Source organism: Filicampus tigris, chromosome 1 (genome assembly GCF_054856515.1).
Source record: "Filicampus tigris isolate MCC_2025a chromosome 1, RoL_Ftig_1.0, whole genome shotgun sequence".
In the NCBI taxonomy this organism is placed as follows: domain Eukaryota; kingdom Metazoa; phylum Chordata; class Actinopteri; order Syngnathiformes; family Syngnathidae; genus Filicampus; species Filicampus tigris.
The window spans coordinates 942,916-969,372 of NC_141217.1; the positions used below are offsets into that span (position 1 = coordinate 942,916).

The window sequence follows — 26,457 nt, forward strand, 5'->3', positions numbered from 1 at the left end:
GTGTTGCGCGAAAGTACCAACAGAATAAATTGGATCGGACCGAAATGCTTGAACCGATCGGTTTTGTTGAATATACTGTATATGATCATTTTCAAAACAAATCTTTTTAATTCTGGGGACCCCATGGCACCACATCAAAGAGTCCTAGGATGTGGACCTCTTAAGACCACACTTTTGGGTTTGATAGGTCATGTTACTTTTAAAAAATGTATCTTGTTTACAGATACAATTAGGACATAAAACAAAGTGGATGCTCATCTACTTGTCTCCTTTTTTTCCAAAAAGTATTGATAAATTGATAAAGAATCATCAAACAGAATCGATAATGGGATTAAATTATGGGCGGCACGGTGATCGACTGGTTAGCACGTCCGCCTCACAGTTCAGAGGTGGTGGGTTCGAGCCCGGCTCCGGCCTCCCTGTGTGGAGTTTGCATGTTCTCCCCGTGCTTGCGTGGGTTTTCTCCAGGTATTCCGGTTTCCTCCCACATTCCAAAAACATGCATGGTAAATTGATTGGACTCTCTAAATTGCCCCTAGGTGTGATTGTGAGTGTGTGTGATTGACAGCTGGGATAGGCTCCAGCACGCCCACGACCCTTGTGAGGATAAGCGGTATAGTTAATGGATGGATGGATTAAATTATAAAAATCTTATTCATTCCCATCTCTACCGGTGAGATGGTTATGATGTGTTTCCATAGCAACAGACACCTATCACCTCAACAGCAATCACACCACCGGCCTTGAAGCGGTATGGAGCATCCAAAGCTTCCCGGTTGAGCGGAAACAGGCGTGGGTTGGGATAGTAGCTGAAACTCTTGCCCTGAAAGACAGACAGGTGAAAGGAGTGATACAAATGAGTTCTTCAGGCAGGTGGCGAGAGGAAGGCAGGCATCATCTGGAGATTGTTACTGTACTGAAGTAGATATGCACTTTGAGTTTCTTTTTCTGACTTTTTACTTTTACTTTCTAATTTGAAAAAGTTTGAAGTATCTGTACGTTCTACGACTTAAACTGTCAAAATCTAAAGTCCTTACACAAGTATTTGCCGTTACATTTTTCAACACCTGCAAATGACAGCAACGTAAAAAAAAGTGAAAGTCAACAGTGGCTCAGATCTTTATTTGGATGAATGCATTGTGTCTTATGCTAGTAACCACAAGCTTCTGGTGTTCAAAATTTCTCTGTCTGTAAAAACAGGCAAGTTTTTGTTGTTGTTGCTGGTGTTGTAATGATCTAATTCAGTATTTTTGTTAGTCAGTTCACGTCATTAGCTTACCTTTAGGAACAGGTTGTTTTGATGCTTGCATAAATAGACTGTTTGAAAGAGGAACAATCTACAGCAGACATTTCCAGCTCCGGTCCTCAAGGGACGCTTTCCTGCCTGTTTTCCATATGTCCCTGATGCAACACACATGATTCAAATGATCAGCTCATCAGCAAGCTCTGAAGAAGCTTGATAACGATCATGATCATCTTTTGAACCAGGTGTGTTGCAGCTGGGATAGATGGGAAAACAGACAGGACCGAGTTTGGGCACCCCTGATCTAGAGGCAACTAGACAATCAGGGCCACTAATCGAGTATTGCAAATTATTGGCAATAATAATTGATTTTACTTTTTACTTTCATACGTAAGTACACATTAGACTGTACTTTTTTACTTTTACTGCAATAAAGGAATTGAATCAATTATTCTACTTTTACTAGCGTTGTTGTATACACAAGTATATGTACTTCTACTGAGAGTGTGCATACTCCAGACTTGACTGAAACATGGTGTGGCGAGATGAACATTGCCCGCGATGGGCCAATTTGGCCTATCAAAATCACCTTGGAGGAACCCGCATCAAAAGCACTGGCTTCAAAGCAGAAAACCTGCTGTGGACCAAGAGGCGAGTTCCGAGTTTCTCCAGCCCACCTGCCTCTCAGTTCTCAATCATGGCCCCAGTTCAGCAAATGCACGCCCACCCACTCCAAGGTGCAGCGAGGCTATCAAGGGAGCAGTTATCGTCAGGAATGTCCATGCAGAAATCAAATAAACCCACAATTCTCTATACTGCAGGTGACGCATATGAATGGTAACAGTTTAATGACAACATCGCTTGTCAATCCAACGTTAGTCATTGTTGATACATGCCAGTGGCGGCATGGTTACAAGGGTTAGCAATTAGCACTTTAGCACAATTGCTATCTGTTACAATAATTGTAAGTTATCCCATATTTACTCTTATGGTGTTGCAAAGTATTTATTCAACAGCATAAACGTGTTTGTGCCATGTAAGTTGAAGTTGTCTGTGAAGAAAGCAGAGCGTGCCTCATGCTGCAGCTACAGATAGGGAAGTGTGCCCTTATGTCAAGAAAGCATTCCTGTGTGTAAATTACTTTATTGCAGTGGTCTGTTTTAACGCGTTGTGTTTGTTATTTTCAAAGCAAGCATTCCAATCTGTGATTTATGTTTCCCCCTAACCATTTGAGCAACTGTCGATGCAACCAGGAACCGCCCTTTTGTAAATAAAAAGCGAGGCAATGACAGAATGTTTAGAGCGGTGGGAGGTTTGCAACTAAGCACATCTCTGTCCGTTCTAGCTGTTATGAAATGCGCTATATAAATAAAATTGTATTGTATAAAAACCCTGTGTGAGTGAACAGTCATTGGGGATTAAAATATCACTATTATTATTGTGGTATTTATTCAATAAAAAATAGTAGGATTGTAAACAGTAGACTGGTGTGGATGCAAAGGCAAGAATTCTCCACCAGAAAAGGTCGAAGTGAGAATTACCACAACAGAAAATTGGAGTTGCTGTCCTACTGATAAGAAACCATTTTTTTTTAGAACACTCTAGGTGTTGACAAACTGGACAAATTCTCTTAAATGGGGATAGGAAATAGTGAAATAAAACCTAGGGATACAGTGTTAGGATTGAAAGTTTGTCGAAAAACAGGATCCTGATAAAATCCAATACTTAAACACATGGACAACTGATCACGGTTTTAATGGTCAGTTAAATACACAAAAAATAGTTGCGTTGCAGGAATCAATCATGAAAAAAAACAAAGGAAAACCCCAAAAAGATGAAGAAAAATGGTTTTGAGGAAACAGAATACTAGATGAAAGTAGCTTCAAAAAGAGAAGGGGAGATAAAAAAACAAAAAAGAAGAGAATGAAGACAAAACAAAAATTGAAAAAGAACAATTCATATTCCATAGATAGGAGGATAATGAAACAGGACAAGTGTCAAGAGGAACAGAGAGTTGTTGAAGAAAGCGAAGGGTGTTCCCCCCTTTACCCTGAATTACCACCGCCTTCACATCATAAGGCCACGTAACACAGAATAACTAGAATAGCTGGGACTGACTTGAAATGGTCGAAAAGACTGGGAGAGCTGTTATCCCCCACACCGACTGCCCCACAAATAAGTAATAAATCACCTGACTAAGGAGACCTGTATCCAATGATTCAGGTAGCCATTCCAAACACCCAAGATGGTGCCGACCCAACTATTTTAGTCTATAGGACCTGGACGATGTCAAAAAGGCCGTAGAAGGACTGACACCGCATAAATCAGACATAAATTAGTTTGTTGAGGAAATGGAAAATTTAAGCCGATCATATAACTTAAATGGTATTCAAGTGCAACAAGTGTTGATGGTAGCCATGGGTCCAGGTTATTATAGATTCAAAAGACTCAATTCACAGCTGGGTTAACAAACATTATATTGGTCTGCTTACACGCAACTTGGAAGAATATATAAATCACACCCTCCATGCTGGAAAAATGACATAAGGAAATGGCAGAAGCTGTTAAATGGGCAGAAGAAGTTGAAAAAAAAACAACAACAAAAAAACAGTAGATGCGAAACAAAGTCTGTTTGTAAGAAATTAAGATAATGAGACTCAGCAGGGATGCAGACGGGAAGGGGCATTTGAGGTCTCTGCTCCTCTCCTGTCTGGCCTTGCGAGGGAGGTGATGTCACCAGCATGTTATTGCCTTCCTCCAACTCCTGTAAATAAGAATGTAGAAAGCCTATACCCACCTCTTTTAACCACACCTGTACAAACAAGAAGTAAAACTTCTGGTGCTGGTAACTGGAGAAAATGATGGGTGGAGTTTTAAGTCCAAGACTCCACTCCCAAATTACAATATTTAACCCATTAAGGACGGGAGCACAAAACCGTGATTCTACCATTAAAGCCGGGAGCGCTGTTGCGTGTTTCTCCCTTTAAAGCCAGGAGAGCGTATACTGTACGTCAATTTCTTTTTGCAATTCAATTATCTGTCTCTTAGCCAATAAAATGCATCAGAACATACATGTGACGGTGTCGTGAGTTGTCGGAGGATATCCAGAATTTTTTTGAGTAGTAATGGAGGCACAGTCGATTGAGGGAGCTCTGATATAAGTCACTGCAGATGACACGCTCGTGGACTTTAAAGCCATGAAACCATCCAAACGTGATGTATGGTTAAGATATATATTCGTAGACAATGACAATTTCAACGTCTTTGGAAGAGAACACAGCATGGTAATTACCACTCGATTTTTTAAAATTAAAAATAGTGCTTCACTTGCATCTTCGATTGAAACAGTAAAGACGAACAAATTTGGGCCTGTGTGAAAGCCACATGTCTAAGCTCTCAAATTTTGGCGGAATTATGTTTCTATCTGCTACAGGGGCTGAGATATTAATTATTTTGTTGGTGGTGAAAATGGCAGGTTTTCAAGGGTGACTCCAAAGACGACCGTAGATTTTAGAGAGATGTCTCACAAGGGGCTTCAGGCTTTAATGGGTTAACTGAACGGGACTTCTATCCTGTGATTGAAGTGGCAAACACTGCATATGAAGGTGAAAGAAAGAGAAGGCAGAACAATTCTTGTTTACAGACCGTAGTCAAAACAAGAGTGTGTAAAAGCAGAGGAAAGCTTAACACTTTTCAGAAGAGATGTAAAAGAGTGGACTAAGAAACATGATGTATACCAGGCCACTCAAATTGGATGAGTTCATGAATCAGGCTAGATATGCTGAGGGTTCAATGCGAAAAAAAAAAAGAATGTAGGAAGGAAAGGATAGACATTCTGGTGTAATGAAAGAGCAAAGGAAGTGTATTATTCAAGAAAAAGATGAAGCAGAGGACGAATGGGTTAAGAGGAGGTTCTTCAAAACTAAATGCAGGAGGTTGATGGAACTGTGGCAAAGACGGACAGTGGGTAGGAGACTGTACTCAGAAAGGAAATATAGAAAATTCAACAAGACTTAAGTCTGAAAACAGACAAATTGTAAAGAATGACTGTGTTAGTGACATACAAATACAAAAATGATACAAACCAATTACAACAAGACATGCAAGCAGCAGAAGTTTATCTAAAGTCAAGGAGTTATTTTAAAAGTAGCAAGAAAATGTTGTTTTTCTATGATTCATGAGCATGTACAACAGTGAAAAGAGAAAGCCACACACACTAGGCTGCACGATATGTCGTATGAACATCACGATTGCAAAGTGCGCATGCACGATAGTTACACCGTAGGATGTGCGATATTTTCACTTTTTTATTTTCACTCCTGCCAATCAGTCACCGGCCATTCCCCCTCCACTCTTACAGCCACTGCTGTCTGCTCTGAAAACACGAACAGGCGGGCAACATGGAGGAGAAGACGACGGTGGCAGAAGCGGCAGTGGATTTAGTCCCCAAAAGAAAGTCAACATCCGAAATATGGAAGTATTTAGGCTATAAAAAGGAAGATTCAGAACAAAAAAATAGATATATTCTTATAATATAAAACATATATATATATATATATATATATATATATATATATATATATATATATATATATATATATATATATATATATATATATATATACATATATATATATATACATATATATATATTCTTTGCCGACAGTGTCTCACCGTTGTTGCTGCAACACGAGGTAATACAACAAACCTGTCTGACCATTTGAATCGCCATCACAAGCCCCTGTATGACCAGATCAAACTAAGAAGTGAGACCGGAAGTGAAACTTCATCTACTAAAAAAACAATCGCAGACGCCTTTGCTCACACATAACACCTTCGACAGCGTCGACAAATCACGGATGCAATAACTTTTCACCTTCTCACCATTTTTGTTTGAATTTGTTTACAACTTCATTGCAGTTTCACAAAGGTTTTTTTTTTTTATCTTAATGTTATATTTTTGTAAACAACTCAGGCGCTACATCTGCTTTTTAATTTTTTTATATTGTATAGTTGAGTTTAAAGAGGATTATAACTCTGCTGCTGCTGCTTTAGAGTTTTTTTATTTTCTTCTATTTTTTTAAATAACTCAAGGGACTAGTGCTCTTTTATTTATTTTTTTGGTTTAAAATGTTTAATATTTTGCTGCTGTTTACATTGAAGTGTGAAATACAATGTTAAATAAATAATCTATTATGTTACAGGGACACAGCCTCCGTGATCTCTTTTATATACAGCAATCATCATTCACAGATGAACCCCCTTAGTTTGGATTAAACAATATTATATGAATGCAATGGTGTCATGGTGAGTTAAGCAAATTATTCCCAAACAAAGCTATTTAAGTAATCAATATATATTGCAAACACCCTAAAAATCTCAATGTCAGTTTTTTCCAATATCGTGCAATTTAGACAGACCAACATATGAAAAGGTCATTCTAACAAATGACCATTTTATATTACTATATTGTCTGGTAAAACAATCGGTATAGTAGAAATGATCTAGTCTACTCGCCAGTTGTTGGGTACGCCAAAAAGACACTTTCAACCCCTGAACATGTCCATTGTTAATAAATAAAATGTAACTACATTCTTAAAATATTTAAATAACCAATAAAGGCATAGACATTATCTAAATAAAATGTTATATTGTTATAATGTTTTTGTAAAACATTTTATTAGCCCACAATATCTAATCCTATCCTAAATGATATAATGAACCTCCATTTCCAGTGGTACCTCTACTTACAAACATATCTTCATACAAAATTTTCAAGTTACAAAACGCCTCAACAGGAAAATATTGTCTCTAGTTACGAAAGAAATTTCAGGATACGAAAGGTAAAGGTATGGGCTGCTACTAGCAGTATGGGCTACTACTTGCAGCTCTCGAGTTTCCTGAACGCAACATACTCATAGCTGCTATGCTATGTTCGTTCTGCTATCGGCTAGCCTAGCATCTTCTTGGCATGCCGTTGGCTAAGAGGGACCTCTACTGTACATGTCTATGTGTGCAAATAGACAGGTAGATAGGTAGATATGTGATAGATATGTCTATGCAGCATCCTCATCATTCGCCCCTCGGGCCATGAGGTGTTCCAATAGTTTTATGTGAATTAGAAACGAGGAAAAGAAAAAAAGGAGAAAATTGTTGTTTTTGTCCATACAAACAAAGCAAGAGATGATAGAAAAGTATGAAAGGGGGATGCGTTTGGTTGATCTAGCCAAAGATTATGACCGTAATGTATCGAAAGTCGCCACGTTATTAAATCAGTTCTTCACAAAACGCCAGACAAAAAACACTTCTGAGAAAGAATATGAACCAAAGAGGGCAAAAAGCGATGAGGACAGCAATTAAAAGGTAAACGACCATCATTTTTATTCCTTACTCTATTCTTTGTTTTTTTTACATTATGTACAACTCAATTATTTTGCAATAATCTAATTGTAACATGTATTTGTTACATGTTTTCATGCATTTTTATGCTTTATAAAACATTTATGCCTGAATATTGGGGGGCTTGGAACGGATTAGGGTATTTACATGGAAAACGCGTCTCTACTTACAAAATTTCTTCCAGAACCAATTAATTTCGTAAGTTAGAGGTACCACTGTATTTTTTACTAGTTATGTCCATTAAATGTTCCATGTATAGTTTCCAAACACAAGCATTTGAATAATAGGAACAAGTCAAATAAAGCAATTACATAAATAATATATAACATAAATAAAATGATCATGATAATTAAAATACTGTACCTTCTCCCTCCACCAACAACAGAAGTCTAGTGCTACTGGCTCTGAGAGGGTCACACCACCCACTCAGAAGCAACCTACTCTCCAAGATGTCTTTCAACAGCATATTAAGTACCCAAAGGACAGCAAAGATGCTAAAAGGCTCAACAGGGCAGTTGCAGAGTTTATCTGTATGGATCAAGTGCGAATATATTCAGTAGAGAAAGCTATTAAAGTTATTGTTCTCAGAGTCTGTTTTAAAATAAAGGAAAATATTGACATTTGAGTGTTTCACCTGTTTGTAAAAAGTATCGAAAAGTATCGAAATACATATTTGTATCAGAAATTTGGTATCGTGACAATCCTAGTCCTGAGGGAACGCATTTGCAGATAAAATAAGTAAAAAGGTAATTTCTGCTGAAACTCAGACAGGGGAAGTGAGTAAAGACTGACAAAGTGGGAGCAGTGTGAACAGTGAAAAACCTAACAGAGACAAATCCAAATAGAGAAGTTTCGGCAAAAATGGAAAACCCTAGATCAGGGGTCAGCAACCCTTTACACTCTAAGAGCCATTTCGACCCGGTTACGAGGAAAAAAACCCACTGGGAACCGCAAACACTTTTTGACATGTAAAATTAAGATGTGTATATATTAGGGCTGTCAAAGTTAACGCATTAACTATGGAGATTAATTTAAATTTTATAAAGCACAAAAAAAATTAACTCAGTTAACTCTGTTTTATTTTCTCCCTGTAGCAGTTGACCTCCACTCACTGTGCAGCCAAATCTCAAGGAGAGTCACTGTCGCAAAGACTTTTACGTAGTTTATCTTAAAAAGTTGCTTGACGTCTCAATGGAGGAATCCAAAAGAATTTGTATATGAATTATTAGTAATATGAGTTGTACGTCTTTGGTGTATTGCTCAACTGTTTTATTTTACAGGAAAATAATCGTATTCAAGAATCAAAGAAAGCTATTAGAACAGTCTTCATATCGAAAATGTCAGGATTGAATGAACTGTCATGAGAACGCAGATGGGAGCACACTCGACCGACGGCAGACACCCTCCGGCCAACCAGGGGCAGTCTGGCTATCCAGCTCCGGTATCCTTCAGACCTGACCACCAAGGCCTCCTTGGGTTCCCCGAGTTGGAGCGAGCAACCCATGGAGCTCGGCAGGGGACGACTGCATCCCGAGGAGAAGCGACGACGATTCCAGACGGGGGCGTGTCTTTATTGTGGACTTCAAGGACATCGAGTCGCAGCATGTCCAATGAAACCTGGCCGCCCGGGACAGTCTTCGGCAAGACTCGGGAGCCATCATTTGGACCCCCCTACAAGTGTCGACTCCAGCCAACATTGTGAGTACAAGACGTCGCAGATGGACTCCCGGGAGACTGTTCACATTCAATATTGTCAGAAAAGACTAGAACTGGCGGGGGAGGTCTCAGGGTATGGAAAAGATCTTAGAATTAGCAACTGTTGATTCTGGAGCTGATGATTGTTTTGTGGACTCTTGTGTGGTCGAGTCTTTAGGATGTCCAATTGAAGAACTAGACGTGGCAAAACGGGTACTTGATCTCAATGGGCGCCTCAAGTTAAACATGTCACTGGCCATTCTGGTAGCCATGTGGAACATAGACGATTCCTTATCATGCCGTCCAGGGCAGCACCAGTAGTTCTAGGATTGCCCTGGCTTAAGTTACATAACCCAGATATTGTGTGGGACAAACCTGCTATAGAGAACTGGAGTACTTTCTGTCATGCTCATTGCTTACAATCGGCAACCTTGAGACCCTGTGTCGAATATCGTGGATTCAACGATATTACCATAAAGGATAAATACCGCTCTTGGATTCTGCATTCACACCCCAACAATCAGCTATCATATTTACCAAACTCGATTTAGTTTAAAGGCTTTATTTACTAACCCACCCGTGTTAACCCATCCTAACCCTGATTTTCCTTTTGTGGTAGAGGTTGAAGCGTCAGATTCAGGAGTGGGGGCCGTCTTGTCCCAGCTTTCCCCAGTCGACCAGAAGCTTCACCCCTGTGCCTTTTTCGAGGAGACTCAGCCCGGCCGAATCCAATTACGATGTGGGGAACCGTGAACTGTTGGCAATAATACTTGGAGTGGAGACACTGGTTAGAAGGAGCAAAGGAACCATTCACCGTGTACACGGATCATAAGAATATGGCCTACATCCGTTCAGCCAAGCGACTAAATTCATGTCAAGTCCGTTGAGCCCTATTATTTACTAGATAAAACTTTGTCCTGACTTATCGCAAGGGGTTAGAGAACCAGAAACCTGACGCCCTCTCCAGACTACATGACTCCACCGAGGACCCTACCCCGCCAGAAGCCATTCTTCCTGACCACTGCATTGTGGGAGCCCTACGGTGGGATATTGAGAGGAAGGTTCTCGAGTCCCTGAGCAACTCTCAAGTGCCGAAGGAATGTCCCGAGGGGAGGTTGTTTGTTCCCCCTCTACTTCTCTCCAAAGTTCTACAATGGGGACATGCTTCTAAGATAGCCTGCCATCCAGGAATCAATAGGACTCATTCTTTGATTTTACAACGCTTTTGGTGGCCGGAACTCAAGATGTTATTGAGTTCGTGGGGGCCTGTCCTGCTTGTGCCCAAATCTTCCCGTCTGCCACCGGCGGGCCTGCTTCGACCGTTACCGGTCCCATCACGTCCATGGTCACATGTGTCGTTGCACTTCGTCACCGGCAGTCGATCGATTCTCAAAAATGGCTCATTTTGTGGCACTAGCCAAGCTCCCCTCAGCATTTGAAACTGCTCAACTAGTAATCAAGCATGTTTTTCGTCTTCATGGCATTCCCAGTGATCTGGTCTCTGACAGAGGGCCCCAGTTTGTGTCCCGAGTCTGGAAGAGGTTTTGCCGGAAGTTGGGGGCCACTGCAAGCCTGTCTTCTGGGTACCATCCCCAGACCAATGGCAAAGCGGAGAGAATGAACCAGGACTTGGAAGCAGCTCTCCGATGCGTTTGCCTTCAGCGTCCTGCGTCGTGGGCCGTTCATCTACCACGGGTGCAGTATGCCCATAACACCCTTGTGTCATCTGCCACACGTCGATCACCCTTCAGGTCGGCATATGGATACCAGTCACCCTTGTTTCCCTCACAGGAAGGACAAGTTGACCTCCCATCTGTCCAACTCCATTTGTGACGGGCTCGTCGGGTATGGCAGGAGACGAGGGGGGGGCCCTCTCTCGCACAGCATCGTGCAATCGTAGGCGACGTGCTGCGCCACTCTACTCACCTGGGCGGAAAGTCTGGCTGTCCACCCGGGATATGAAGATGGCTGGTACATCTCGCAAGCTGGGGCCATGTTTCATCGGCCCTTTTGAGGTGGAAGCGGTGGTGAACCCTGTGTCTGTTAAGATGCGCCTTCCTCCTACCTTGAAGATTCATCCTGTGTTCCACGTCTCGATAAAGCCGACGGGTTCCTGTCCTTTGGCACCCCCATCTGCCCCACCGCCGCCCCCGCGGTTGGTTGACGGTGATCCGGTGTACACGGTTAGGGAGTTTATTGACTCTCTTCTCAGGGGTCGGGCTTCCAGTACTTGGTCGACTGGGAGGGCTACGGGTCGGAGGAGCGCCATTGGGTCCCCGGCTCCTGGATCGTTGACCCTTCGCTGATCCGTGATTTCCACGCCCATTGACCTGCTAGGCCGGGTGGTCCGCCAGGGGGTGGTACTGTCATGATTCTGTTTTGTGCTCCTGTCAGGAGGCTGATTGTGTCATGATTCTGTTTTGTGTTCATGTCAGGAGGCTGATTGGGGGGCATGTCCTTCGGCGCCACACCTGTACTTCATCATTAATGTGTATTAGGGCTGTCGATTTAGCGCGTTATTTTCGAAGTTAATCCAACCCCCTTTTGACGCCATCAATTTTTTTGATCGCGTGATTAAGGTTTCCATAGCAACAAGCGGCTGCAAACAAGCGGCTGCATTGATAAAGGCTGCTGGTCACCATGATCTATACATGTATCTTGAAAAAAAAAAGCTTTAGAGTAGAGGAGGCGTTACATCTGCTTCAAAATATTGACGATGAGGATGAATTGCTCAGACACATGCACGGCTGTGTCCCCCTTCGGGCACCGAAACCCCGGATTCGAGTGGAATCAGTTCCATCATTCCGGTTCTTCCGGAACCGTTCAGATTTTAGAATGTCGGTGCTAAGTTTCGATTCCTAGTTAGCCGAGCAGAAGAGCTACGAACAAAGTACGACCGATTAAAAAAAAATGTGTGCGGGCTCCTGCCGCTGAAGATGCGTAGCAATAGCACCTTAGCTCGTCCCCACTCGCGCTCAGCTCCTCGGCTCGCTTCGTCCCAGCCGGCAAGCGTGGGCAGCGGTGGCGACTCTGAGCGTGCGCCGGTCCCTTCCCACGGATTTCCACAGCTGCAGCGGCCGGCAGCAGTCGCCTTCACGGGGTCGGTGATTCTGCCCAGGCTGGCCCGGCCGGCTCATTCTGCCGATGCCGAGCCATAAAATGATGCGATGCGGCTCATGACCCAAAGTCAGAATCGGCTAAGTATGTCTAAATTGCAACATTGAACCGACAAGTTCAACACACAAATGCACATATCCAGCTAATATTTATCTTATATCATACGTAGCTGAAGCATATACATAAATACTGTACATACAGATACATCCTATGGTTGCATAGACTGCTTAGATTACTTAGACTTTCCTTGCTTGCCCTTAAAATGCAGCGTTGTGTTTGTCATATATATTTTCTTTCTAAAGCAAGACAAGGCTAGCCAATCAATTGGTGTTCAGTAGCATGCTTTTAGTAACAGCTGAAAGACCCGTGCGTGCATGTGTATGTGTGTTTGTTTTAATAGGGCTGAGGTGCTGTGTGCGTGAGTTGAATCCAATGCTTGTTTTTTTCAATTGAAGGGAAAGTCAACACAGAAAGCCGTGGGTCGGCCTTATTTTATGTATTCAAACTTCCACAATTCAGTGCCAGTAGCACTTAAAAAGATTCTGGCAGTTGAGGAGACAAAATTCAAAGTCCTATCTTCAAAAAGAGACAAAAACTATGCCGATACTCCAAATGGTTCAAGTGCAGCATCAAATTTACTTTGGTACACCTTTCGTTCAGGTAAAACTGCCAGGTGGAATGGCAAAGGGTTACTATATATACACACATATATATATATATATATACTCATACATATATATATATATATATACTCATACATATATATATATATATATATATATATATACTCATACATATATATATATATATATATATACTCATACATATATATATATATATATATATATATATATATACTCATACATATATATATATATACTCATATATATATATATATATATATATATATATATACATACTCATACACATATATACATATATATATATATATATATATACTCATACATATATATATATATATATATATATATATATACACTCATACATATATATACATATACATATATATACTCATACATATATATATACATATACATATATATACTCATACATATATATATACATATACATATATATATACATATACATATATATATATATATATACATATATATATATATATATATATATATATATATATATATATATATATATATACTAGTGCTGTCGACCGATTAAATTTTTTTTCAATAACCACAAAGGTTTACATAATTGCGATTAATCATATTTTTCAACTTCAATTTTTTACATAGCTTGGAACAGATATTTACTTCAGTAAAATCTTGAAATTAATATGGAAAAAAAAAAATAATTAAAATAAATTAACCTCTGGTTACTGGACGACCAGCTATTACCTCTGAGCCACGGCCTTCCCAGAATACTTCTCCAACACCAGAGCGAGAATGTGCGAGTGCATGATTCATGTATCCATTGTGAAGTGTCTTTGAGTGTCCAGAATCGCACTGTATAAAACTGATGCATTCTTCTTCTTATTATTATTATTATTATTGTTATTAGAAATCAGTGACAAAGACAAAAGGCAAAATGGGGCTTAAGGTTTTGCCTCATAAACATGTGATTTTGTGGCTAACTACGCTCACGTGTGGCTAGGAGATTTTTATGTTTTGGCACCTACTTGTAGTGACTACTTTTTCCACTGATGCGGATGGCATACCTTGATGCTTTTGTAATGGACACGGACGTTGTCCATCTGAAACCAGACGCCCTTCACTTTGACATCTGGGGAAACTGAAGGGGTCGGGCAGGTAATTTGAGAGGAAGACAGGACAGAGCAGTGCTCAGACACCTGAGAGACAAAACAGACAGTAAGTGAAAGGAGTGAACACTTTGTCTGATTGCCCACTGTCCCCCTCACCGTTGCCATGGTGCCATTGAAAACCAACTGGTGCTTGGCACTGAGAAGAGCCAATCGTCTTCTGCGTCTCACCCTCTGGATGTCCACAGGCTCCACCCACACGGACATGATCGGCTGTTGCACCACATCTAGGTTTCTGCCACTGACCATAATGACACGCCCCCCTCTGAGGACACAAAGTGACTTGCATCAGGCAACAGGCGCATGGACCACTGGTCTAAAGTCTGTTCTGTCTTACGCATAGAAGCTCTCTGTGGGCATGGCTTCGGTGAGGACCGGGTCGTCCATGTAATGGAACGTCACGTTGGGAACAGAACGCTCAGCCTTGCTGAACAACACCCGGATTGGAACTATACCAGTTTGATTGGTGGAGAGAGTCTGACAGACCAGCAGGGTGTCGCTGACCTGCTCCACTCTGAGGACATACCACAGCAGGTGAGACGGGATGGGATGGATGGCAGTGCAGCGCAGATATCAAATCAGTGGTAATATTAATTATAAAGTAACCGTTTAAAGGCATTGCTCAACCTAAAATTGTCAAAATCCTCTAATTTCAGCCTCTCCACAGTAATTATTCTCTGACATCCTTACTCTCATGAAAGCAAAGCGATTACTGTATTTTCCGGTCTATAAGCCGCACCCACTCTTATTTTTTTTTTTCAAATAATGAAAAAAAAAAACATACAGGCTGCACCTTTATATAAACCGCACCTATGTTGAAAAATTTGATATTTACTGTATTTACAGGACAGTTTTTGTTGTGGTCTGTGTTCGCTGTTCCTGCCTCTCCCCTTCCTTCTCTGTGCAGTGCTGGAGTGTGGCAATAGGGGGACCTTAACTCTGCAGCAGAGACTCACATATTCACCTGAACTCTAATTAGATAGACTATTTAACCAGCTTCTCCCCTTACTCCTGTGCAAGATGATTCCTTGACCTCCATGCTCCTTGCTGTTGAATTCCTCCTGCCACGCGCTCCAGCTCTTGAGTGGACAACTCCTGATGAACTGAGTTACTCCCTTTTGTTGTTTAGCTGTATTTCCCTGAGCAAGGTGATTCTCAGTTGCTTCTTTGTCTTCCTGGGTGATTTTTAGTTGTTACTTTGTTTTCCTGAATATATATTAGTTTTCCCTACTTTTGAACCGAGTGATTGGCTTTTTTGGATTACTACTCTCTGCCTCCTGGGTCCTGACCTTTTACTTGCCTTACGGCACGCAACAGTTTTGAACTGTAAATATATATATATATATATATATATATATATATATATATATATATATATATTACAGTTTTGGATTTGATGGATTTACGCCTCTGTTATGCTGTTGCGAACCCTCCAACATAGTTCCCACCTTTCTAAATACATGTTATACAACAAATTTAACCTTAAAAATGCAAAATGAAGAATAAATACCAATCTGCAGGCTGTGAGAGGAATGTGAGCTTCAACAGCGGCAGCGGACGATTACGACGGAACGTTTGCTAATAACTATGTTAAATTTGAATTTGTATCATAAAATTGACTTACCTTAACAAGAATACAATGGTGTATTTTATCCAAAGGTGTAATGCACTTTTAAACGCTTGTCGTAGTTGTTGTGCAAAGTGAAAAGTGGCACTTCTGCTGTTGCCGCTTCTTCTTCGTTGCCTCCTTCTTATTCGTTGCCTCCAAGAAGAAGAAGCACGGTCGCCGGAGGTAATCATGGATTAACTTTGTCTTTGCACAATAACATCAACAAGGTCCGTTGGATAAAATGCAATGCAGGATTCTAGTTAAGGTAAGCCGTTTTAAGACAAACTTAAGACAAAACTGAAACACTTTTAACATTTTATTTGTAAACGTTTCGTCGTCTTTGTGTTGAGCACGTTGTGCTGGCTGCGAGGCTGAGTGCGCTCCGCTCACAATTTATGAACAAAGCTGTTTACTATCCCCTTATCCGGGTTGACTCTGACTAAATGAACGGCACATTTGAATAATGTTATGAGTTTCCAAACAGAATGTTGTTCAAAAGTGCTGTTCATTTGTTAGCATGGACGAGACTAGCGAGAGGCTTGTGATGATGCGCAGCCAATCTGCTCACCGGATAAATCCACTTGTGCTCTCCTTGGTCGATCTCGCACCTTTTATGAGTGCCCGCGGGTATGTACAAAGTCTCCGAGTCAACTCATCTCTTTGAAACAATGCATATTTTCTGCAGTATGGCTGTATTTTTCATTTTTATTTTTTGATGAATACTTTTTGAAAACCTGCGATGCACTGAAGTCGCTAGCGCCCCTAGAGGTGGAAGAAAAATCCAAAGAATAGCCGCACCGTTCTATATGCCGCATAGGAAAAAAGCAGTGCCTTGTAGTCCGGAAAATACAGTAGTTTTTGTGTTTAATCAAAATAATAGATTTGCGAGCATCTGCTTGTATTTTGGAAAACAATGACCAAACGTGCAACTGAATTGCTGTAGTTTCAAAAAAGTTGAGTATATCAATCACTCTGCTGTGATATGACTTTGCTGTTTAGTTGTTTTTCAAATCACTAAACAATATCAAATACACAACACTAACTGTTTAATTAACATTAATAGGGAAAACATGATTTATAATACACTACAATGCAAAAAATAGCTGATTATTAAATTTAGCGATGGAGTAATCAATAGAATAATTAGTTCTACAATTATTCCGTGGTGACAGCCCTGGTAAGAATTCAAGTCACAAATATGAATACAAAGAGAATGCAAATGTGAATTTAACTTGTGATATAAGTGCAAATGTAAGTAGGGATGAAGCAGGAATGGAACTGGGAAAAGAGATAAAAACTTACAATTTTTGAAAGAAGAGGGAATTTGAATTAGGAACGCAAAGTACAAGTAGGAATAGTATGTAGTATAGAATGTTGGCTATTGCACGATATAAGCTCAGGTGCAATTGTGCAGTCCTGCACCTGAGTTTATATCGTGCAATACCCAACATTCCCCACTACTGTAATACCGTGCAATACTCAACTTTCCCCACTACTGTTAGTCTAGTTTTATTTTTATCCAATGCTGTTCCTTACATTTCACTGCAGCACTGAAACACTGTCACTTACTTAGAGTATTTTTCCTCTTTACTATGTACAGGCTAAAATGAGTGTTTCTCATACTTTTTATGTAGATGTATGTTGGTGTGTATATACATGTGTATCTACACATGTTACTGCGTATATTTACATAGGTTTGATCCTGAATGTTTGCCGTTAATGTTATACATTAATGGCTACATTATGCCGCTGTCCCTGTGTAACCTATATCTTTGCTGCTGTAACACAGAAAATTTCCCCACTGTGGGATCAATAAAGGCCTTCTTATCTTATCTTAGTAATGAGAAGTAGAAGTAGAAAGTACAAAATGATGTGGACATAGAATTTGGAATATGAAGTAGTACTACAAACCATAACGGAGAATTCAATTTCAAATACAATATAGACTATTAGGAGCTGCAGCAGAGTGATAAAGCAGGAAAAGAAATGGGGATGAACATAGTTCTAGTTTTTTATGGAAGTAGGAATTTAATTTAATTTAGGAACAGGAGTAGAAGCAGGAATGCAATTAGAAACAAAGCGAAACTAAACGTAGGAGCGGAATTAGGAATATAATGAGGAACGGTAAGCAGGACTGCAAGTGGGAATAGAAGAAGAAATACACAGGGTAGAACGAGGATCAGGAAGAGGAATACACACATGTAGCAGGGCCTTGTCCCCAGGAAGACATTGAGCTGGGATGTGTGGCCTGTCAGGAGTTGTCTTCCTTTTACTGTCAATCTACTCCCTCCAGAAAGCGGGCCTTTGTCAGGAAGCACATCCAGGATCTGTGGGTCCTGCAGATGACAAGGAGGAAATAGACATCCCCCTGCACTCATCAAACTGTGTTTCATTTCTGAAGAACCTTCTGTAAAGCCAATTTATTCTTACCTGATAGTTGAAGTCGCTCTTCGACCTGCCTTGTTGACTTGTTCCCACCGTAACAATGACAGGCCCCGTCCTCTTCCTCTCACTGGCCTGCAGTTTACACACAATCCTAGATGCACACACAAAAACCATATACATATATATATATATATATATATATATATATATATATATATATATATATATATATATATATATATACATACATATATATATACATACATATACATATACATATATATATATATATACATATACATATATATATATATATATATATACATATATATATATATACATATACATATATATACATATACATATACATATGTATATGGTTTTTGTGTGTGCTCACGACACTGGTGTGTGGTGACTGTTCAGTACTAACTGTCGCTATTGGCCCAAAGCAGACACTATTAACCAATGGCGCGGCTGCTTTTTCGTGTTGGGGCTGGGGGGCAGTGGGGTACAGGAGATAACAATGTCGGCGATTTGGAAGTATTTCAGCATAGAAACTCCAGCGAGTACAACATCAAAGTGCAAAATTTGCGGTTCAAAAGTTGCAAGGTGGTACTAAAGTGGGCAAGTTCAATACGTCCAACATGATAAAACATTTGAGGACATTTGAATGAGTACCAACAGTTTGCGGCGGCGGCAGCAAACACGAACAAGGGGAATGGACCAAAACGACTAACCCTGATCAATTTACATCAAAGGAAGGACCAGTGGGACAAGAAGAGTGAAGCAGCAAGACAAATGTCTGAGAAAATTACAGAAATAATTGTGCTCTGTAACCTGCCCTTTTCCTTGGTTGACAACGTGGGATACCGTCTTTTTATGGCTCACGCAGTACCAAAATACAAGATCCTAGGCCGCAAATATATCGCAGAGACTGCTATCCCTGCACTGAAAAATAAGGAAACGGAGTATGTTTCAAGGAAGCTTGAAAATGTGCAGGCCATAATTTTCACGACTGATATCTGGAGCAGTGATGTCACCCCAATTCTGCTACTTAGTTTAACTGCTCACGGTGTGGACACTGAATCTTTTAATCTGGAAAGTGTGGTGCTGCATGCAAACGAGTTCAAAGGATCCCACAGTGGTGAAGCAATTGCAGGAGCAATAGAGAATATGCTGCTTAACTGGAACATGCCCAATTCTAAGGTACCGTTACCTTACTGTTGTTATACAATATAAGTATTATATATTAAATACAATTATAGTGTATAATATTATTATTATTATTATTTTATTGAAGGTCCACGTCATTCTTTGTGACAACGCCAGCAATATGAAGAAGGCAATGAGAGACCTGGGGATGCCGAGCCTGGGATGCTTTTCCCACTTTTATCCAACTTGTGGTACATGAAGGCTTGCTGTCACAGGGGCGTGTTGGTGATGCATTGTCGAATGGGAGAAGGATCATTTGGCACTTTAAGCATTCCCTACTGGCCACATCGCAGCTGGAAACCATCCAGACGAACCTGGGAATGCCAGTCAAACGACTAATACAAAACGTGCCCATCCGCTGGAATAGCACGTTCTATCTGACAGAAAGCCTTCTAGAGCAAAAGACTGCTATTTCAGTTTATGCAGCTGACCACCAGCTGCCAGCGACCCTGACTGCAACTGAATGGTCCCTTCTGGACAAAGTCAATACACTTCTGGCTCCATTTGAGGAGATCACAAAGCAGATCAGCTTCGCCAACTCCACCGTCTCAGAGGTAATCCCCCCGGTCGTGGTACTGAAGCGACTGTTGGCCAAAGAGCGCTCCAGAGGACAGTGGGTTAAAAACAATGGGGGCAACAATTCTAGCAGCTATGAACAGAAGATTCCAGACCGTTGAGGCGGAGCCCTTGTATGCAGTTGCCACACTCTTAGACCCGCGTTACCAAGACAGGTATGTCTAATTGTGTGCTGTTTAGTGTAAAGTTAAACATAGGTATAGAAGTTAAGCCAACGCTTTAAGCCCCTGTTGTCTGACCAGAAGGTTTTAATTGACGCACTTTATTGCAGTGGTGATGATGAGTGAAAGTCTGACACAAACTTGCCTGTTGAACACGATGTCAGTTTATTTTGTTGAAATAATCAAATCCTTTTGTTCTTCTTTGACCAATAAACTCCAACCTTTCCGTGGTTGAATGAGCTACACACGCATCACCTGTTGCTTTCATAGCAGTCAAAAACTGTTTCCTCTTCCGGGCAACACCGCCCAGGCAAGGGAAACTTACTCCAACCAATTAAACCAAAAAACAATAAATACACTGTGCAACACTATATACAATCATAATCTGCTCCTACACACCGGCCCCCCTAATTGTTATGGCAGGAAGACAGAACAATTCAAACATAAACAAATAACATAATTTGGAATCTTAATTCACACATACACAATGTTAACTCCCCCCCGTGAGCCGTCACCTTATCTTGGTGGAGGGGTTTGCGCGCCCCAATGATCCTAGGAGCTACGTTGTCTGGGGCTTTATGCCCCTGGTAGGGTCACCCATGGCGAACAGGTCCTAGGTGAGGGACCAGACTAAGCACGGCTCAAAATGACCCCTTATGATGAGAAAAATTAATGGACCACGTTTTCCCTCGCCCGGACGCGGGTCACCGGGGCCCCCTTCTGGAGCCAGGCCTGGAGGTGGGGCTCGACGGCGAGCGCCTGGTGGCCGGGCCTGCACCCATGGGGCCCGGCCGGGCTCAGCCCGAAAAGGATACGTGGGTCCCCCTTCCCATGGGCTCACCACTGGTGGGAGGGGCCAAAGGGGTCGGGTGCCGTGTGAGCTGGGCGGCGGCGGAAGACGGGGACCTTGGCGGTCCGATCCCCGGCAGCAAAAACTAGCTCTTGGGACATGGAATGTCACCTCTCTGGCAGGGAAGGAGCCTGAGCTGGTGTGTGAGGCTGAGAGGTTCCGATTAGATATAGTCGGGCTCACCTCCACGCACAGCTTGGGTTCTGGTCCCAGTCCTCTCGAGAGGGGTTGGACGCTCTTCCACTCTGGAGTTGCCCAGGGTGAGAGGCGCCGAGCAGGTGTGGGCATACTTATTGCCCCCCGGCTTGGCGCCTGTACATTGGGGTTTACCCCAGTGGACGAGAGGGTAGCCTCCCTCCGCCTGAGGGTGGGGGGACGGGTCCTGACTGTTGTTTGTGCTTATGCACCAAACGGCAGCGCAGAGTACCCACCCTTTTTGGAGTCCTTGGAGGGTGTGCTGGAGGGCGCTCCACCTGGGGACTCCATCGTTCTGCTGGGGGACTTCAATGCTCACGTGGGCAATGACAGTGAGACCTGGAGAGGTGTGATTGGGAGGAACGGCCCCCCCGATCTGAACCCGAGCGGTGTTCGGTTACTGGACTTCTGTGCTCATCACGGATTGTCCATAACGAACACCATGTTCAAGCATAAGGGTGTCCATATGTGCACTTGGCACCAGGATACCCTAGGCCGCAGTTCGATGATCGACTTTGTAGTCGTATCATCGGACTTGCGGCCGCATGTTTTGGACACTCGGGTGAAGAGAGGGGCGGAGCTGTCAACTGATCACCATCTGGTGGTGAGTTGGCTCCGATGGTGGGGGAAGATGCCGGTCCGACCTGGCAGACCCAAACGTATTGTGAGGGTTTGCTGGGAACGTCTGGCAGAATCCCCTGTCAGAAGGAGTTTCAACTCCCACCTCCGGCAGAACTTTTCCCACGTCCCGGGGGAGGCGGGGGACATCGAGTCCGAGTGGACCATGTTTCGTGCCTCCATTGTTGAGGCGGCCGATCGGAGCTGCGGCCGCAAGGTGGTCGGTGCCTGTCGTGGCGGCAATCCCCGAACCCGCTGGTGGACACCAGCGGTAAGGGATGCTGTCCAGCTGAAGAAGGAGTCCTATCGGGCCTTTTTGGCCTGCGGGACCCCGGAGGCAGCTGACGGGTACCGGCAGGCCAAGCGGAATGCGGCTCTGGCAGTTGCTGAGGCAAAAACCCGGGTGTGGGAGGAGTTCGGGGAGGCCATGGAAAATGACTTCCGGACGGCTTCGAGGAAATTCTGGTCCACCATCCGGCGTCTCAGGAGGGGGAAGCAGTGCACCATTAACACTGTTTATAGTGGAGATGGGGTGCTGCTGACCTCAACTCGGGACGTTGTGGGTCGGTGGGGAGAGTACTTCGAAGACCTCCTCAATTCCACCGACACGCCTTCCACTGAGGAAGCAGAGCCTGGAGACTCTGAGGTGGGCTCTCCTATCTCTGGGGTTGAAGTCACCGAGGTAGTCAAAAAGCTCCTCGGTGGCAGAGCCCCGGGGGTGGATGAGATCCGCCCGGAGTTCATAAAGGCTCTGGATGTTGAGGGGCTGTCATGGTTGACACGTCTCTTCAACATCGCGTGGACATCGGGGACAGTGCCTCTGGATTGGCAGACCGGGGTGGTGGTCCCCCTTTTTAAGAAGGGGGACCGGAGGGTGTGCTCCAATTACAGAGGGATCACACTCCTCAGCCTCCCCGGCAAGGTCTATTCAGGGGTGCTGGAGAGGAGGGTCCGTCGGAAGGTCGAATCCCGGATTCAGGAGGAGCAATGTGGTTTTCGTCCTGGCCGTGGAACAGTGGACCAGCTCTACACCCTCAGCAGGGTCCTCGAGGGTGCATGGGAGTTTGCCCAACCGGTCTACATGTGTTTTGTGGACTTGGAGAAGGCGTTCGACCGTGTCCCTCGGGGAGTTCTGTGGGGGGTGCTTCGGGAGTACGGGGTACCGAGCCCCCTGATAAGGGCTGTCCGGTCCCTGTACCACCGATGCCAGAGTTTGGTCCGAATTGCCGGCAGTAAGTCGGATTCGTTTCCTGTGGGCGTTGGACTCCGCCAAGGCTGCCCTTTGTCACCGATTCTGTTCATAACCTTTATGGACAGAATTTCTAGGCGCAGCCGAGGTGTCGAGGGGGTCCGGTTTGGTGGCCTCAGTATTGCATCTCTGCTTTTTGCAGATGATGTAGTACTGTTGGCTTCTTCAAGCCGCGATCTCCAACTCTCGCTGGAGCGGTTCGCAGCCGAGTGTGAAACGGTCGGAATGAAGATCAGCACCTCCAAATCTGAGACCATGGTCCTCAGTCGGAAAAGGGTGGCGTGCCCTCTCCAGGTCGGGGATGAGATTCTGCCCCAAGTGGAGGAGTTCAAGTATCTTGGGGTCTTGTTCACGAGTGAGGGTAAGATGGAACGGGAGATCGACAGGCGGATCGGTGCAGCGTCTGCTGTGATGCGGACCCTGTATCGGTCTGTCGTGGTGAAGAAGGAGCTTAGCCGAAAGGCGAAGCTCTCAATTTACCGGTCGATCTACGTTCCTACTCTCACCTATGGTCATGAGCTGTGGGTCATGACCGAAAGAACAAGATCTCGGATACAAGCGGCCGAAATGGGTTTCCTTCGCAGGGTGTCTGGGCTCTCCCTTAGAGATAGGGTGAGAAGTTCGGCCATCCGGGAGGGACTCAGAGTCGAGCCGCTGCTCCTCCGCGTCGAGAGGAGCCAGTTGAGGTGGCTCGGGCATCTGATTAGGATGCCTCCTGGACGCCTCCCTGGTGAGGTGTTCCGGGCATGTCCCACCGGCAGGAGACCCCGAGGACGACCCAGAACACGCTGGAGAGACTATGTCTCCCGGCTTGCCTGGGAACGCCTTGGGATCCTTCCGGAAGAGCTGGAGGATGTTGCTGGGGAGAGGGAAGTCTGGGCTTCCCTGCTGAAGCTGCTGCCTCCGCGACCCGACTTCGGATAAGCGGGAGATAATGGATGGATGGACAATGTTAACTCATGTTATTCTTTTTACACCTCTTGAACCAGACATAGTTTCGATATTGGTCTCTCAATAACATTGGATTTAGTTTGTATCTTAACAGAACGCACCATGCCCCTTTTGTCAGAGAAAGCCTCTGACACTTTGCCGAGGGGCCAGGAACCGTGTGGAGCAGAAGAGTCCATGATAACGACAACGTCTCCAGCAGTTAAACTACGCTTCCTTTGGTTCCACTTTTGGCTTTCTTGTAGCAATGGCAGATACTCTCGAAATCATCGTTTCCAAAACAAGTCCCCAATATACTGAACTTGTCTCCATCGACGCTTCACATACATGTCAGAGGAATCAAAAAGGCCAGAAGGTAAGGCTGGTTTTCCCTTCAAAAGCAGAAGATGATTTGGTGTGAGAGGTTCAAGGTCGTTTGGGTCATCAGACATCTTCGTGATGGGCCGATCATTCAAAATGGCTTCTACCTCACACATAACAGTGTGGAACCCATCGTCATCCAACAGCTGCTGGCGAAGGACAGAGTTGAGAACACGTCGTATCATGCGTATAATACGTTCCAAAACTCCACCATAATGAGACGCTGCGGATTGAAACTCCACTCAACTCCTGCTGGAATTAGAGCTCCTTCAATGCGTTCATGATTTAAAGTAGCAACAGCCTCTCTCAGTTCCCTTTCGGCTCCAATGAAATTGGTTCCATTGTCTGACTAGATATATGCCACTTGACCTCTTCTGTTAATGAATCTGCATATTGCACTGATACAGGAGTCTGTCTCAAGCGAGGTTTCAACCTCCAAATGAACTGCTCTACTCGTCAAGCAGGTAAAGATCACACCATAACGTTTGCAAGTTGTTCTGCCTCTCTTTACTCCTATAGGTCTGAAATAATCCACTCCAGTGTTTGTAAATGGAGGTAGATCTGGAACAATTCTTTCCTTCGGAAGATCTGCCATCTTTTGCAATATTGCTCTTCCATGATAACGTCTGCAGAAAAGGCATTCAGATATCATCTTCCTCACAGCTACATTAGCATTAGTAATCCAGTAATTCCCCCGGATGGCAGACAGTGTATGATTTCATCCACTGTGACCCAACAGTTGGTGATAATGCTTAAGAATAAGCTTGGCAATGTGCTGATCCTTTGAAAGGATGAGATGATGCTTTTCCTCCATTGGCATGGTTCCTTTACTTAGCCGACCACCAACCCTCAGGAATCCATCCGCCCAAAGTGGGTCCAGCTTGTAAATGGATCTCTGTCTGCTTAATGTGCCGTTTCCAGATAGAAGCGTGGAAATTTCATCTTCAAACCGTTGCTGCTGACAATAACCAATAATAGCAGTTTCTGCATCCATCAGATCTTTTGGTTTCAGAATGGTTTCCTTTGGCATGACGATGTCCTTCTGTCCTTTCACTTTGTCAGTATGGGTATCAGATGTCCCCAAATGCTTTCTCTGTCGAACAACATTCAGCAAATGGGTTTTCATCCTTAGAAACCAAGCTCCGGACAATTTGAGCTTTTTCCAGTCAGAAAAGTACGCCATGAAGTAGTCATTGGCATTGAATGTAATTCACAATGACATCCTTTCAGACCGCTGGGTCACCAAGGCCCATTTGAACATTGGCATAGTTTGCGGGCCAGTCTCCTTCAGACTTCCAAAGAAAATCGGGGCTATTAAGCCAACGTTGGGTTTGTAGGAAGTCAGGCACCCACATTCCTCTGGATGCAGCATCAGCTGGGTTTTCTTTGGAACACACATGTCGCCTTTGAGAAGGCCTTGAGACTTCTCTAATGGCTGTAATCCTATTTGCCACAAATGTGTGGAAACGCTTGTCTTCATTATTGACATATTTCAAAACAGAGGTGCTATCAGTCCAAAACACTGATTTGTCCAACTGAAGTTGAAGCTCTGCCTTTAGCATCACATCAATCCTAACAGCTAGGACAGCAGCTGTTAGTTCCAGTCGTGGGATTGTTACAGATTTCAAAGGAATAACTCTGCCCTTTCCCAATACGAAAGCGGCATGAACATCATCCTTATGGCTTTTCAGCCTAATATAGCTAACAACTCCATATCCATCTTTACTTGCATCAGAAAAGTAATGTAGTTGGCTATGCATGAGTTCACCAAAATCATTTGGCTTTACACATCTTTCAACCATAAATGGTGCCAAAGACTTCATCTCCTCCAACCACCGTTCCCACTGGACTGGTGCCAGCAGAACCGCCTCCTGATCAATGCGGGGAAATCCAAAGAAATGGATTTCGGGAGGCGCCATCACTCTTCACCTACACCAGTGAATATGTGAATATGAACAGATGTTGAGAGAGTCTCAACTTACAAGTACCTGGGTGTTCATCTGAACAATAAACTGGACTGGAGTGACAACACAGACGCCCTC

The 26,457-nt window shown here is 43.3% G+C and overlaps 1 protein-coding gene across 17 annotated transcripts in view; it reads right to left on the bottom strand.

Moving 5' to 3' along the window:
* Nucleotides 1-26,457, bottom strand: part of plxnb3 (plexin B3) — a 243,701-nt gene that overhangs the window by 68,912 nt on the left and 148,332 nt on the right. For 16 of the 17 annotated variants that reach the window (XR_015088842.1, XR_015088845.1, XR_015088843.1 and 13 more), the window contains 6 exons: nucleotides 18,292-18,397; nucleotides 18,061-18,197; nucleotides 14,590-14,766; nucleotides 14,352-14,517; nucleotides 14,151-14,282; nucleotides 719-823 (listed from right to left, as the gene is read on the bottom strand). Coding sequence is in view for 13 of the 17 variants with exons in the window: in XM_086046166.1 (XP_085902292.1) it covers nucleotides 719-823; nucleotides 14,151-14,282; nucleotides 14,352-14,517; nucleotides 14,590-14,766; nucleotides 18,061-18,197; nucleotides 18,292-18,397 (823 nt within the window). In the remaining 4 variants the exon portion in view is untranslated. The remainder of the gene's footprint in view (nucleotides 1-718; nucleotides 824-14,150; nucleotides 14,283-14,351; nucleotides 14,518-14,589; nucleotides 14,767-18,060; nucleotides 18,198-18,291; nucleotides 18,398-26,457) is intronic. The other variant, XM_086046183.1, reaches the window with a different exon arrangement.